At 33.7% G+C, this 16,921-nt stretch overlaps 2 protein-coding genes across 5 annotated transcripts in view; one reads left to right on the top strand and one right to left on the bottom strand.

The window, feature by feature from the left end:
- Nucleotides 1–7,289, top strand: part of Pik3ca (phosphatidylinositol-4,5-bisphosphate 3-kinase catalytic subunit alpha) — a 77,680-nt gene extending 70,391 nt beyond the window's left edge. For all 4 annotated transcript variants that reach the window (XM_069991865.1, XM_069991862.1, XM_069991863.1 and 1 more), the window contains one exon: nucleotides 445–7,289. In XM_069991865.1, the coding sequence (XP_069847966.1) occupies nucleotides 445–715 (271 nt within the window). In that variant the 3' untranslated portion in view covers nucleotides 716–7,289. The remainder of the gene's footprint in view (nucleotides 1–444) is intronic.
- A 769-nt stretch (nucleotides 7,290–8,058) lies between these two features.
- Kcnmb3 (potassium calcium-activated channel subfamily M regulatory beta subunit 3) overlaps nucleotides 8,059–16,921 on the bottom strand; it is a 28,468-nt gene continuing 19,605 nt past the window's right edge. The window contains 1 exon segment of the mRNA XM_069991953.1: nucleotides 8,059–8,073. Within this exon segment, the coding sequence (XP_069848054.1) occupies nucleotides 8,059–8,073 (15 nt within the window).

The raw sequence follows: 16,921 nt of genomic DNA, 5'->3' as shown, positions 1-16,921 counted from the left end.
GTATTTCTATGCTTATTCACAATTTTTCTATCATTAGTCTTTCTTAAAACCTAAACCAATTTTATAAAATTGATTTACTTGACACTCAGTCTACATACTTAAAATCATTAGTCTTTCTTAAAACCTAAACCAATTTTATAAAATTGATTTACTTGACACTCAGTCTACATACTTAAAATAAATACTTACCAAATTTCTGGTATCGTGCATTGTTCTATGTATTTGTAATAATGCAATAAGCAAAATTTTTGTCTTCATGGGGCTTACATTTTAGTAGGATGAAGGATATAGACAATGCTGGCAAGAAGATCATGGAGAGGGAGATAAGTTATAGTTTATACTTCTTTCCAAAAAAGCTCTTTTAATTATGGGATATTTGTATAGAGACCTGAAGATATTAATATCATTTGCTCCATACTGACCAAATGTTTTTACCACTTACAGGTTTCAGGAGATGTGTTATAAGGCTTATCTAGCTATTCGGCAGCATGCTAATCTCTTCATAAATCTTTTCTCAATGATGCTTGGCTCGGGAATGCCAGAACTACAATCTTTTGATGACATTGCATATATTCGAAAGACCTTAGCCTTAGATAAAACTGAGCAAGAGGCTTTGGAATATTTCATGAAACAAATGAATGATGCACATCATGGTGGCTGGACAACAAAAATGGACTGGATCTTTCACACAATTAAACAACATGCATTGAACTGAAATGGTAACTATGAGAAACTGAAAGCCCAATGTGATTCTACACTGCACTGTTAATAGCAGCCAGCAGGCAAAGACTGACTGCATAAGAATTGCACAATCCGTGAACAGCATTAGAATTCACAGCAAGAACAGAAATAAAATATAATTTAAATAATGTAAATGCAAACAGGGTTTGATAGCACTAAACTAGTTCATTTCAAAATTTAAGCTTTAGAAAATCGCGCAATTTCATATTATGCCTTAAGTCCAAAAAAGGTAAACTTTGAAGATTGTAACTTTTTAAAAAATGAAACAGAAATTCCCAAAATATATACAAATGATGGAGAGGGAAAAGAATGACATTCTGTTTGTCTTGTACACGTTCTGTGTTGTTAAAAAAAACAAACAAACAAATGTGGTTATTATATTAGCCTAAAGAAAACTGAAGTTTATGTTAAATTACATGAAATTACATGAGATTGGAAAAAGAACGAAAATTTTATATTTTCCCATTGCTGCTCAAATTTACAATTTGAAGTAGGGTGTTTTATTTTCCCCCCTTGGACTCCTTGTTTACTGAAGTAACAATGCTTGGGGTAGTAGGGAGTTTTGAGATTTCACCCATTTTTAATTAAAATCAAACACTTTGAAGATTTGCGGTCTTATCTGCAGAGTTTGGAAGCAGTAACAAATGAGACCTGACATAAAGTAGTTTTTGTTGCATTTTTGTTTTTGTTTTTTCTCCTGGACAGTATTTACAAGGATATGTCTCTTCCTTAGAAAATTCTGGGCTCCCACAAATGAAAGTAATCATCATAGAAAGAGTAGCAAGAGTAGTTCTTGTCCTAGAATTGTACAGTATTCATCTTGATTTTCTTCTCCAGTTGAACTGAATACATTTTACATGCATGTTTTCCAGAATATAGAAGTATTAATGTTATTAAGAAGATTATTTTTTTTATTAAAGGCTATTTATATTATAGAAACTATTATTAATATATATTCTTTATTTACATAATCTGTCCCATAGTCCCGCATTGTTTTGCACCCCAAATTTTTATTGTTGGTTGGAGCATGGTTAGCTTTTCTCTTGGTCTATTCATGAGGCTCACTATCCCATTTGTATCAGTATCCATTATATAACTATTCGAGGGAACAGATTGAACTTTACCCTCCTTACTTTTATTTCTTTCTGTTTTTACATGAATCCTTATCCTTTTATAGTTGAAATTAGTTACCAAAATTAATGTCATTCAGTTTACATATACTCACCCCTCAAGTGAGATATGGTGCCCATGCGTAATTTATAATATGGGTGAATAGAAATCATGAACTTTTTTTAACCCTTTTAAGCTACTTATCTATATTCTAGTAATAAAAGTAGAACTGTAAACCATTTTAGGTCCTTTTCCTTTTCCAAGTGGTCAGGTCTCACTCCAACTTCATTAAAATTCCATTTGATCACAGAATACATTCTTAAACATTTTGCAAATCATTTCACTTAAGATATAGTAGCTGATTCTAGTCTTCTCCATAGAATGTGTTATTTTGCTCACTATGAGAAATGATTCATGTCCTAAAAAATAGCTTTAGCAAATGTACAGTTGCCACACCAAGAAATAAAAGTGCAATAATTACTGACAGTTTTCTAGATTAGACATATTATTGGAGAACAACTTTATAAAGAGTGCACATTATATTCTCTAGTACAAAAACATCATCACTTTAAAATACTCATCTATGAAATCACATAACTATAGTAGAAGTCTTGAATAGTGAACAAGGGACTCTAATATAAACACTTAACTATCCAGCTACTTTAGAACCCTCAAAGGGCATAATTACTGAAGATGTAGGTACTTCACTAAAGCATGTATATAATACTGCCAAAAATATATAAATTTGAATATTAGGTGAACTTATTTCTGTATACTGTCTTGGAATAGTAAAGCAGAATTTTAGCTCTGTTTTAAGCAGGAAACCCAATAGATTAGATTCCTTTGCAGGTGTAGATTTCATAACTTATTTAAGCTTCTTAATTAACATTTTATGTTAAGATATGAGCAGCTTATTCATACAAACATCCCGGTCTTTTCTGTATCAGGGATTGATTATAGAAAAACTCAGTGGAAGATACAAAACTGCAGCTTTGATGGTGGAAACTGAAGAATTAATACAACTGTGTTTTGCCTAAGTGCCAAAAAATGAAAAAGTAAAAATAAGCCTTGAGACTTTCACAAAATTACAGTACCTTTTTTGCATGTTTTTCCACATTAGTTCAGATAACTATCACCTTCCCCAACTCCCATGACCTCTTCCCCCATTTAAAACACACAAGCTATATAGCTTATTTCATGGTTCACATTTATTTTTGCAATATGATCACCAAATTAATTGGAGCACTGTAGACAAATTGTATAAAGAATCTAGGCTAGTCTAAGAAAGGAAGGAGGAGAAGTAGTATTCATAAAATCAAATACCAAAAACTGAACTGAAAGCTACATGGAGTGACTAACAAATCTGAAGTGGGCAATAATACAGCTACTTCTAAGTACTTGAATATCAGAAATTAGTACCCAGGGATTGGTCAGTTTCTATGGCTAACCATTATTGTCATTAGATAGAGTGTAACTGACTTTAGACACCATAGTTTCATTAAATAACAAGAAATAATTTATTCAGTAATTATTTTGGAGGGGAAACAGAGTCTAAAGAAAAACAAAACCTAACAAAATAAAAATTAGCAAAAGATAATCAACTGAAATTCATGCTTTAACTTTTTATGATATTCTCAACCTATACAAACATTTCTTTGGAAGATTTTTAGAATGCTGTTAATTTGAAATCTGTTAACCTTATTGTTGAATCTTTTTTTTAATGTTTCTAATTGGATTTTTTAAAAGAATGGAATTTGGTTGCTATTTTCTGATAGAACCTAAGCTTTTGTGGTTCTTAGTGTTCTCTGTAAAAGTTAGTGTCTGGGTAATCAACTTTGAGTGTTCCTTTCTATTCTGCTTTATATTACAAGTCCAATAAGAAATGGGAACCTAGTGAATATATAATGAACTGTAAAATATTTTAATGTGTAACTTTTTCAACTGTGAAACGATGACTTGGTTTTTGATGAAACAGCTGCTGATAAAGTATTTTGTGTAAAGTGTAGTTCTTATTAATAAGGAAAATGACTCTGTATACCCTCTTGGATTTTATTTTAAATGGATTGGTGATTTTTACACAGATAAACAACAGTCCATTTATGTTCTCCTCCTATAAAGACAAGTGATTTGACATTATTGGAAAAAAGTGTAAAATGCCTACTTAAAGGTTCCATGGAAATCTCACAGAGCATAAACTTGGATTGGTTTCTTTAGATAATAATTCTGAATATCTGTTTGATTCTGAGTATGTTTAATTGTGATTAGTAGCCCAGGCTTCCCAACTTTTTGAAGAAATTTAATTTTCAGCAGTACGTTAAAGATAGTATGTTAACTTTTTCTGAATATTGTAGTTCCTCTTTTCTGTACCTGCGCAAAGTAGATACTGGGCTGGATCCAAATGTTCAGAGTCCACCTTAAAAATATTTTGAGGTCAAAGACATCACTAAAACATTCAGTTTACATACAGAGAGCATGAAGTATCATAGATTGTGGTGCTTCCACCATTTAAAGAAATTTTATGCTTCCTATGTTTTTGAAAAGAGGGAATGTGAAGGAAGGTGTTAAAATGCAGTGGAGCAGTATGATTGAGCTTTTTTTTTCTTTTTTTGATCTTAATTCTTTATATCCATCCTGCTCAGATGGGACAAGTCATCTTCAGAAAACTGCAGATTGTGAAATTATACATACCTCGAGGGAATTAAGTCTTATTCAAGGATGGAATTGTGAAAGTTGAACCATAAGATTGAACCTTAACAGCGTCCTCAGATAGTGTGTAGTTACAATACTACATGTGGGCTGTTTTTAAAATGCAACATAAAGCATTTTAATTATTGCATTCAAATTACATGTATATATATATATATATGCATATACATATGTGTGTATATGGCCTGGGAAGTTTATTTTCTTCCTAAAAATTATTTTCATTCTCTGAAAAATTATGAAATTTATCTTAACAAAACTGTGATCCTACTAAAATAGGATTGGTGACTACCTCAGAGGGTGAATAGGGGAAGAAACATACCAACATAGTACAATACTTCAGGCTCTCATGTTACAGAAATTTGGCAGATTTTAGTTTATTTTAGATACATAAAGTCAAAGGTATTTTTAATTTTATTTTAATTGTTGCTAGTCCTGGGGCTTGAACTTGGGACTTGGGCACTTTCGCTGAGCTTTTGTGCTCAAGGCTAGCACTCTACCACTTGAGCCACAGCTCTACTTCCAGCTTTTTAGTTGTCATTTGGACATAAGAGGCTCATGGACTTTACTTCCTGGGATAGCTTGGAACTGTGGTCCTCTGAATAGCTAGGATTACAAGCATGATCCACCAGCACTTGATAATATAACCAGGATTTTTGAGCCAGAAACATTTCTGGAAATCTGATAAACACTTGAGTTCTCCAAACTACTCTTACAAACATAAATCAGATAAGGGACTTTATGAAATTCAAAGATAATGATTACAGAAATTCATGCTAAAACTAAAAAACTTATTAAAAATACTTTTAATAGGAAAGCATAAAGCTTTCCTTTTTAACCTAGAGAGCAAATAAAAATAAGAATACTATATATATATATATATATATATATATGTATGTATATATATAATTTTCCCCCAAAATACTTTAGTGATAAGTTAAAGGACGTGACAGATAAGCATAGATTGCTTAGATTACAAAATGATTTAAAACTTTTTTTCTTTATTTACTAATAAGAAGAATAGACTTAATTTACCAATGGGGTTAATTTTAATACTTTCCCCAGTAAAATTTACATATAGCTGTATAAAAAATTAAGTTAGAGTATATCATACAGCTCACATCCGACACTTTTTGTTACATGGCTTAGATATAAACATTTCTAAAATCAAGCAGAAGCACTGCATTGATAAAAAGGAAGTACTAACCTTAACCAAGTGGAACACTTGAATAGCATATGTTTTAAGACTGACATCCCAGCTTGGGATGTTAGTCTTAGTTAATAAGTATTAGGTAATAAATTCAAATCTTCTGAATTTTACTTTGATATTTTATTACACCTTCTTTAAAAGATCCCTGAACTAGCAATGTGTCTACAAATAAAAATATCTACAAAAATACTCAACAAATGCACTATCAATGAAGAAAAGAGAACAGAATGCATTTGAAAATGCCAAAAGAACCTCGTACTCTGAACCTCTTTGCACTGTGATGTGCAAAAATGGCTGAGGAACTATTTAAACTCTAGTCCAGTATTTTCCTTAATGTCTCCTGCACCATTAAAACCAAAGGCATGAAAAGAAAATCCTCTTGTATTGCAAGCCATCAGTGGCTCATGCCTGTAATCCTTGCTATTCAGGAGACTAAGATCTGAGTTCAAGCCCAAGGACTAGTACAAAAAAGAAATAGGATCTTTGTAGTCCAATGTGACCTCAAACTCAATATCCTTTTGCCTGTAATTCTCAAGTGGTAGATTTACAGGTATGCACCACTACACCCAGCTCTAAGAACCCAAGTTTTAATGGTAATAATTTCATTGTAATTCATTCTTTACACTTGATTTGTTTAAATAAAAAATAATGTATCCATTTTTAACATAATGGCACTTTGATATTGAGGAGAATGTAACATTAGCAAAAGAAGATTAGAGACACAAAAAATGTTTGGAAGCTTCAACTTCACATTGGAGGCTTCAGCAGCAAGGTATAACCAGTCCTTTTTAGCCCCATTAATTGTAGCAAGTCTATTTATATTTTGTTCTCTCAATGAATTGAAATCCTGTGTTATAATGCACTAGTTAGGAGAAAAAAAGTTAATGTTCTTTTATGATGGCCCAAAATGTCTTCAGCACAGCAAGATGCATGTTATTATATTAAACATATAGGATAATAAAAATCACTGAATTTACCACCTCTTCCAAGTCTTGCTCTTCCTGGCAAGAAATTTGGCACTTACTGTTTGCATCAGAAATGTCATTGTCTGCTTTTTTAAATTATATATATATATATATATATATATATATATATATATATATATATATATAACTTTGCAGTCTGTAATACTACACTGCTAATTAGACAACAAAAAAACTTAACTTGGACTTGTGTACAAACAATCCTTACAGTATTATGTAAATAAGATTATGACAATATTTTGGCCATTAGTTTTGAAAAGCCAATGAGTGTTGCTAATAATAAAATTAATTTTGATTTGAATGCTTTTCAATAATGACTACAAATACTTGATTGAAACCCTGAAACTATGATGCCTGAAAAGCCAACTTTTCTGCCCTTAACAATTATATTCTTATTTTAAGTAGACTTGTACACACATAATGTATGTTTGTATATGTATAAATACATAAGCCTTTTTCCCTCAAGTCAGTTGAAGACCAGAATCAAACAATGATGTTAGGCTAGAAGCAACTTGTTTATTATTAAACATTGTGAAAGATAAGTCTGAGCCTTTCTGTTACCAGAAAATATAATCCAGGTTGCCACTATGAATTAAAAAAAAAAACAACTGCAGAAATTAAAACAAGACACTTCAGCAGTTCAAATTAACAGTATTTGTTAGGAGAAAAAAAGCAGAAACCTCAAGAATTGCATATTATGTGAAAATCAAAAATATAAGAAGAATAGAAATAACTCCTTAAGATGGTTACAAGAATCTCCAGAAGGATATAAAGTATACACACATACATGTATTCTTTCATGAGGGAAATTTTTTTCCCACAGTGTTCTTTTTAATTGTAAAGGTGATATACAGAGGGATTAAAGTTACATAAATCAGGTAATAATTAATTTCTTTTTTGAACAATGTTACCCTCTCCATTTTCTCCCACTTTTTCCCCTCCTCATCCCCTTCCCAAGTTGTATAGTTCATTTTCAACATAGTATCTAGTAAGTATCACTGATGCATTTGTTCACCATTTGTCCCACTCTTTTTTCCCACAGCCTTTAAAAACAGCATGTTCTGTGTCTAACCTATGTATCACATTTAGCCAAGAAAGGGAGGGGCTTCAGGACCTACTTTCTTCAATACACTCTACCTTCTTTCATCTGTACTAAGGCTGCCTATTGAAATTCAGCAGAACTTAATAGCTATTGTTTAGTTTTGTTTCTCCTTTTTTTTTCTAGTGAAGATACTTTATTTCTCATAAAATTATAATTGTACAATGCTCTTCAGGAAAGAAAATCCTTCAATGCCCCAAATACCATGTGGCTTAGTCATCATCATCCTTTCAAGAACAAAAGAGGTAATTAATATTACACAGTTCATTTGTGAAGTACAGCATTTATGTTCTTAAGTTTTATTTGCCTTTAACTAAATGTTAAGTCCAGTTTAAGCCTATACTTTCTGTAATTTAGCCAAATCAAATCTATCATAATTCAAAGATGATAGGATAAAATACAATGCTAACTGGTGATGCTAAGTTTTGTCAAGTAGTTGGCAAACGGTGATAGCTGTGATTTAGACAGAACAAAGATTTCTTACCAAATAGAAAAGCCTATGCTTATTTATTGTTATTATAAAGGTGACGTACAGAGGTATTACTGTACATTAGTCAGGTAATGAGTACATTTTCCTTTCATAGTGTCTTCACTCACTCTCTCCCAGTACCTCTCTCCTGTCTCTACCCATGAGTTGTATCGGTGTCCAGTGAGCTCCTCTGCTGTACCTTTTCACTGATTCCCCCTTGAGTTCTGTGTCCTCCCTCCCACACTCCTAAATATATACATGTAAATAAATGATACATAAAGACAATCATCAACCAAATTTTTTAAAAGATCTTGTTTACATATCTTAGAGTTTGTTTCAATATATAATGTAAATATAAAGAGGCACATAGGCCTCTTTATAGAGAAAACATGCAGTTTGTTTCACCATGATTTGTTCTTGTTCCATCCATTTCCTTGCAACTAATTTAATTTTATTCTTTCTTATGGCTGTGTAAAATTCCATTCTGTATAGGTACCACATTTTTAAAAAAATCTACTAATCTATTGTAGGGCATCTGGGCTGTTACCTATCTTGGCTATTATGAATGGTGTCTTTATGATATCCTGGCCTGTGATGATCTGAGTAGATGCCCAGAAGGGGTATGGCTGGGTCTTAGTGATTTGTGTTTTTAGTGTCTTGAGTAACCTCCAGAGTGGTTGTATGAGTTTGCCTTCCCACCAACAATGCAGTGGGGTTCATTTTCCCCCACATTCCCACCAACATTTATTGTTTGAATTCACAATGTTGGCCAATTTAACATGGGAGATGGAATCTCAAAAGTAGTTTTGATTTGTATTTCCTTTATTGCCAGAGATGATGATCATTGCTTCATGTATTTCTTTACCATTCTTACCTCCTCTTCTGAGAAGTCTCTCTCCAGTCCCTTGCCCATTTAGTGTTTGGTTTATTAGCTTTGAGCCCTCCCAAAGTTTCTTTAGCTCCTTGTATATATTGGATATTAGGCCTTTGTCTTATGTATTGCTGGCAAAGATCTACTCCCACTCTGTTAGCTGGATTTCTAGTTTAGTAACGATGTCCTTAGCTGGGCAGAAACTTTATTTTGATTTAGTCCCACTTGTCAAGTGTCTCTCCTATCTGTTGTGCTCTAGGGACTCTTCAAGAAGTTTCTATCTGTACCTATGAGTTCTCCAAAGTTTGGATCTGATGCTGAGGTCTTTTATCCACTTTGAATTACTACTAGTGCATGGGAACAGGGATCTACTTCTAGTTTTCTGCATGTAGATGCCCAGTTTCCCAATAGCAATTATTGAAAAGGCTATTTTTTCCCACTGTATATCTTTGGGTCCCTTATCAAATACCAGATAACTGTTAAGTATGTGGCTTTATATGCAGGTCTTCTGATCTGTTGTATTGATCTTCTAGTCTACTTTTGTACCAATACCAGACTCTACTAGAGCTTGAGCTCTGGGATTGTGATACCACTTGCATTACTTGTTTGCTTAGAATTTCTTTGGCTATTCTAAGCCTTTTTTTGTCCCATATGAATTTTGGATTGTTTTCTCTATCTTGGTAAAGAGCATCATGGGGATTGCATTGAATTTGTACATCATTTTTGGCAATACGGCTGTTTTCACAATATTCTACCTGTCCATGAACATGGAGGATCTTTCCATTTCCTGGTGTCCCCTTTTATTTCTTTCTTCAAATTTTTATAGTTTTCACTATAAAGATGTGCATCTTTGGTTAGATTTATGGCTAGGGTGGGTTTTTTGTTTTCTTGTTTATTCATTCATTCATTCATTCATTTATTTATTTGAGGCTATTGCAAGTGGAGTTGTTTTCCCGATTTCCTTTTCTGCTTGTACATTATTGACCTACAGAAAAGCTCCTGGTTTTTGTGGGTGAACTTTGTGTCCTGCTCCTTTACCAGAGTGGTTGATCAGTTCTAGAAGCTTGGGGATAAAGCCTTTAAGGTTCTTTATTATGTTCTATAAGGTTCTATATTATGTTATTTGTGAATATTGATAGTATGGCTTTGTTTTTCCCTATGTGAATCCTTTTATATCCTTTTCTTGTCTTTTTGCTCTGGCTAGGAATTCCAGAACTATATTGAAGAGGAGTGGAGAGTAGATATCCTTGCCTTATTATAGGGGAAATGATAATGATGTTGCTGTTGGTCTGTCATATACAGCCTTTATTATTTTTTAATGAATGTTCCTTCTATTTATAGCTTCTACAAAGCTTTTAACATGAAGGGATGTTGTATTTTGTAGAAGGCTTTTTGTGCATATATCAAGATGATCATGTGGTCTTGTCTTTTGCTCTGTTGATATAGTACATTAGTGTATTGCATTTATTGATTGTATATCTGTTAACCAGCCTTGCATCTATGTGATGAAGTCTACTTGATCATAATGTATGATTGTTTTTTGATTACTTGCTGGATTCAGCTGACTAGTATTTTATTGAAGAGCTTTGCATCTGTGTTCATCAGAGAAATTGGTCTGTAGTCTTTTTTGTTGGATCTGTTCCTGCTTTGGGGTTGTGTGATATTGACCTCATAGAATCACTTTGGAATTAATCCTTTTGTTTCTATTTCACATAAAACTTTTAGGAGTATAGAACCTTCATTGGAACACTTCTGATTATTTCCTTAATCTTGTGTGTTATGGACCTATTTATTTCGTTTATATCCTCTTAGTTCAGCTTAGGCTATGTGTATGTCTCTAGAAAAATGTCCATTTTTACTAGGTTTTCCCATCTTATTTGAGTATAGTTTTTGAAAGTAGTCCTTCATAATTGTTTGAATTTCTTGATGTTTGTTGTAATGTTTCCATTTGGCACTTCTAATTTCATTGATTTGAATCTCTTCATCAATCTAGCAAGTGGTCTGATGGTTTTATTGATTTTTTTCAAGGAACCAGCTTTTTATTTCATTGATTTTATGTACAGTTTTTTAAAGTCTCCTTTTCATTAATGTCTACCTTATCTTTGCTATTTCTCTTTATCTAATAATTTGGGGTTTTGCTTGCTCTTGTTTTCTAGCAGTTTTAATCGCATCAGTAGGTTATTTATTTGAACGATTTCTTTTTTCTTTGTGTGTGTGTGCTTAGAGTTTCAAACTTTCCTCTCAGCACTCGTTTTGCTGTATCCCAGAGCTTCCAGTGTGATTTATGGTCTCATTTTCATTGAATTATAAGAACTTTCTGATTTCCTCCTTTATTTTTTCAGTGACCCACGTGTTATTCAAAAATGTGTTATTCAGTGTCCACATGTTTGAGAATTTTCTGCAGGATGTTTCATTGTTGAGAACTAGGATGATTCCATTCTGCTCAGATAGGATGCCAGGAGATATCTCAATCCTCTTGTATTTGCTTAGGTTCTTTGTGTATCATATGATGTCAGTTTTGTAGAGTGTTTCATGGGTTGCTGACAAGAATGTGAATTGATTTGTTGTTGGGTGAAATACTCTGTAGATATTTACTGCATCCATTGGAATTATGGAGTCATTTAATTCAGAAGCTTCTTTGCTTATTTTGTTTGATTTACCTGTCCTTAGTGAGGGTTGAGTGTTAAAATCTCCTACTTTTACTGTGTTGGGGACTGCTGTGTTCTGTAAGTTCAAAAGTATATGTCTAATGTATTTAGGAACTCCATTATTTGGAGCATAAATATTAACCACTATGATTTTCTCTTAAAGGGTCATGTCCTTTATTAACATGTTATGACTTTCCTTATTTCATTGTACTTATTTCAATGAAAAGTCTATTTTTATCAGATTCCAATATGGCTACTCCTGCCTTCTTGCAGGAAAGATCTCTTTCCATCCCTTCACTCAGAATTTGTGTCTATCTTTCACAGTGAGAGGGGTTTCTTGGTGAAAACAAGTGGTTTATTTCTGTTTTGTTTCTGCTGCTCTATTGAGTTAATTAATGTTTAAGGTTACTTTGGAGAGATACATCATGTTTCCTGCCATTTTCTTGTTTTACTGTAATTTTCTTCTTTCCTCTTCCTGTGTTTACTAAACTAGTCTAGTGATTTCTTCTCTAATGTATTTCTTTTATTTTGTTTTCTTCAGATTGTATGCTTCCCTTTAATATTCTTTGGAATGCAGGTTTAGTATTCATGCATTCCTTTAATTTTTGTTTGTCATTGAAGGTTTCACTTTTGATGTGAATTATGCATAACTTCACTGGGTACACCAGTTTGAGTTGACAGTGTTGACCTTCAGGGCACAAATTATACCATTGCAAGCTCTCCTTGCATTGAGTTTCTGTGAAGGAAGATGCAGTGATTCTGATAATTTTGATGTTCTTTCCATTGTAATATAGTTCCTTCTTTGATTTTGCTGCATTTATAATTAATTTCTTGTTTTCTAAGTTTAGAGTATTCACTGAGTGTCTAGAAATATTTCTTCTTGGATCCTATGTGCTAGGAGTTCTGTATGACTCTGTCAGGTAGATAAGATTCTCTCTTGAGATTGGGGAAGTTTTTTTTTGTTATGTTGTTGAATAGGTTTTCAGTGCCTTTAGTTTTGAGTTCTTCTCCCTTGTCTATCCTGGTTCTGCATGGATTTGATGTATTCGCTGAATCTGCCAGTTCTTAGCCTTCCCTTTGTTATGGTCTGTGTGTTTTCACAGGCATTTGAATTTTTTGTTCTAATTCCTCCGTTTTATTCTCAACTCGATACTATCCTTTTTATTTCACTTATCTGTTGCTGATGCTTTCAGCTGTGGTTTTCAATAGGGAAATTGAGCCTTCCAAGTTTCCAAACTCTTTGTCGATATCACTTCTCAAGGCATTAATTTTGTATTTTAATGAAGTCCAGTGTTTTGGGAGCAACCTGTATACTCTTGGTAATTTCTTCCTTGTGTTCTATTTTTTTAAAATATACTCTTTTATTTCATTGCTTAATTTTCTTATCATGTCTTAAATGGTCATTTTTGCCTTCCATCTCTTCCTCTTCATTCTTACTAGGGTCTTTCCCTGGATTGTTGTTGGCTTTTGAATTTGTCAAGTTGTCTGGATTTTGCAATTTTTTGTTGTGATTTACACATTTGGGTTCAAGGACTGTAGGGATTGTTCAAATAGTATATTAAGTTCAGTGATGGAAGGGTGTGATGCACTAGATTTATTCTCTGTTGAACTTTGTGTTTGGCAGCTTTTAGCTCAGGGTAGTGCAAACAGTGTGACGGATCCTGACCAGTTATTATGACTCTGTGGTCAGAGTGGTCTGGTGTCCTGGCCTGGGTTTAGGCCCCTTGGCAGGTTCCTGCTATGTGAAACAGAGCAGTCTATAGTGTTCTGGGCCAGATCTGTGTCTGAAGTAGGCAGATTCCCACAAGTCATAGTGGGGTGGTTGTCCCAGTCCAAGTAATGGAATGGCATCTACTTCAAGTGGGGAAGGAAACAATGTTCCAGTGCCTGGACCTTGTTTGAACCCTGAAGGGGGCAAGGTTACTACTGCAGTGCCGAAGTTTTTCTCCATCTGAATCTCTGGACCAGAGGTGAACAATGGAGGGGTTGGGTTCCCACAGGCAATGTTGGGAAATTGTCCCCGCTGGCTTTTAGCAGGTCAGATTTTTTCCCACCTTTAGCAACGGCTGTGGGGAATGCAGGATCCCAGGGCCAAACTAATATAGGGTCTGGTGCTGCTGGCCATTGTATATTTCTGGCTCTGAGTCATGGTTGTGGCCTGGTGATCTTCTGCAAGCTGATGAAGTGGGAGAAAGTGCTCAGCCTCTTTGCCCTCTTTCAGTAATGCGTCCCTTCGGGGGAGGAAGAAGGAGTTCTGAGCATCTATGCCAAGCACTCTGGGTCACCACTAGTTCTGGTTTCCCATGGAAGGGGTTCCCCAGCAGGCTACTCAGGATTTTGGCACTCATTTTAAGCTGATCAGCAGTGTCCTTGTGTGTTAAGTATAAATTCTTCATTCTTGTGATTTTCTATCTGTATATATATTCATTGTTGTCATTCTCTTGAAGGGAAACGTTTTAGGGCCCTAAATCAAAGAGAAATCGGTTGATTCCCTGTTTCTACTCTGCCATCTTTCTTCTGTCTAGTTTTGTTTCTTTTCTTTCTTTCTTTGTTTTGTTTTGTTTTTCTGGAGTTTGAACTTTAGGTCCTTCAGGTGCCATTTGAGCCACACTCAAATCTTCACTTGTGGTATGTTAAAAAATAAAATCTCCAATATATATGCTCAGACTTCCAGGATCCTGATCCTGTTAATTTCAGCTCAGAATTTCCTCAAGCTATCTTTTTGATCTCCACTTCTGTGGTAGCTAGGTTTATAGACATGAACCACCATAGCCACCTAACATTTTTTTTCACTATCTCTATTGGTTATCAGAAACAAAGATAGGTGTGTACATACCTACTTCGTTTATGTTAAAGTTGGGAAGGAAAAGATTATTCCCATTGTATAGATAGGTGAAACAAAGCACTTTGAACCATTTGTTTAACCAAAAATATGTATCTAAAGGAATCAGCATTGTAGTTTATGAACAAAAATGATTTATTCTCTGAGACACATAAAATCTCCATTATTTTATACTAGAAAGAGAGTGATATACCAAGATTATTTATTACTGGACAAGTTAGTAGAGCTATGCTTATTCTATTTATTGGTTTGTGATTAAATTAATTGCCAAAAGGCATTAATCTAACAGTGCAAATGTAACTTGATTGCACCTACCTGTAAAAAAGTTTTGATTATCAATGATTTAAGATTTTTAAGTGAAATTTTATTTTGAGCCATATTGAAAAATCCAAGTGTACTTTTTTAAGTCATAAATTCAACTTAATCAGAGAAATGTATTAGAGAAGTCTTACACTATTACTTAATAATCATGGTTTTTTGAAATACAGACAGTGGTTGACTACTCATATCATACTTTTTTATACCATCTACTGTGAATGTTGAACTTTAAGACAGCTCATTTACAACACATTTCTAGTCATTTCTCTGCACAAAGAATAAAATGATCTTATGAAATACATAATTAGGGAAGTGATGCTGAATGAAAAATTGTGGGGCACATGACAAGGTTAAGCACAAATAGCTATAAACTTAATGAATTTTCTAGGCAGCAGCTTTCTTCCTATCATGACTATTAAAGAAAGATAAAATAAATATGGTGAGCTTGTATTCTTTCAAACTTTTTACAATTTTTGTCTGTAGTAGATGGATTTTTTTACGATTTTTAATGGGATATGTTTTTGTGTCAATTGTACCATAGTTGAATGCTCAAAAAAATAGGTTAGATATGGTCATTTGTAATGTTATAATGACAAATTCTAGCTAGAACTAATGTTGGGTAAAGAATACTCTGAAGTCAGTTTGACATGTTTGAAAAAGTGCTTTCTTCCCTTCTGCTGTAGAAAATTTGGAGCAGAAACAAGTGAATTTGTATGTGTTCGTAGAAGAAGTAGGAAACATAATGAGACTCCACATGAAAGTATAATTTGCCCTTTAAAGTGGTTAGCTTTCAAACAGGCACACAAAGTTTTCAGCTTCTGAATCTGCAGTGTCTGAAGGCCAGGGCCTTAATATTAAGCTCTCTGTTTTCCTTCTTTGTTTCTCCTCACATTCCACAGTCTTTATTGATGCTGTTCTACAGAGAGGAAGCCTTGCCACCTCCTTCATCTCTGACTTTCTGTGCTGTGTTTTTTACACAGTAAAGACAGGTGCTGTGTTAACCTTACCATACCAACAATCAGAACACCACCTCCTAGAGTCAGTGAAGGTCAAAATAAACAATGGAAGATAACCATTTGGTCATACTTTTTTGTAAGAATGACATCTTTAGATTGGTTGTCTGGACTGTAGAAACATGAAAAAGGGGTTCCATTTTTGTTATCAAAGAATTCTTTTATGTCCAGAGCACTGTTGAGCAAATCTATTCCATCTTGATGGCACTTAGGTGTATAGAAGCAATAGAAATGGGAAGAAGAAAAGATAAGAGCTCTGTCACAAATATGGAATTGTTAATACTTTTAATTCTGTGATTGCTTCAGGCTAAAGTTATGAGTAAAGTCTTCTAATATTATAAGGCAGTACAAAAAATTACATAGCTCATAGGCAGGGCTGGCAGAAGGGCATAGAATGAAATGGTCATTTCCAGGTACTAAACCAAAGCTTGAGGTTTGGTACTATATTTATTAGGTTCTTGGAGCACTGTGTTAAGGGGCTATGTTTGGAAACTTAGAAATGAATGCATTCCAAATCAAAAATAGAAAACATATTGACTAGTTCTTAAATAACTCAAATTGGAGCTGGGACTGTTTCTTAGTGATAGAGTGCTTACCTAGTATGCATGAGGCCCACACATAAAACTCACATATATTTTTTAAAGTACATCAAAGTATAGTGTGTCCTCTGGTGCAAATTTTATGCTTACAGGTAAATACAAGTTAAAGAATATTAATCAGAACTTGGGAACTTCTTCTTAGGCTGGTTTTCTACCACCTAAACGACAACTCTAGTCCTTTACACCTAAGTACACTGGACTACATTCTTCCTATTTAAGTATCAGATTAACCAGATTTTTGTTGATTTATTTGAGGTCTCCATACTTCTAATCAGGCTGAATAATCAATACCCACCTTCTGAATAACTAGGATTA

The sequence above is a fragment of the Dipodomys merriami genome, unplaced genomic scaffold (assembly GCF_024711535.1).
Source record: "Dipodomys merriami isolate MVZ:Mamm:240054 unplaced genomic scaffold, mDipMer1.0.p SCAF_40, whole genome shotgun sequence".
NCBI lineage: Eukaryota > Metazoa > Chordata > Mammalia > Rodentia > Heteromyidae > Dipodomys > Dipodomys merriami.
This window is presented reverse-complemented; position numbering and strand designations above follow the sequence as displayed.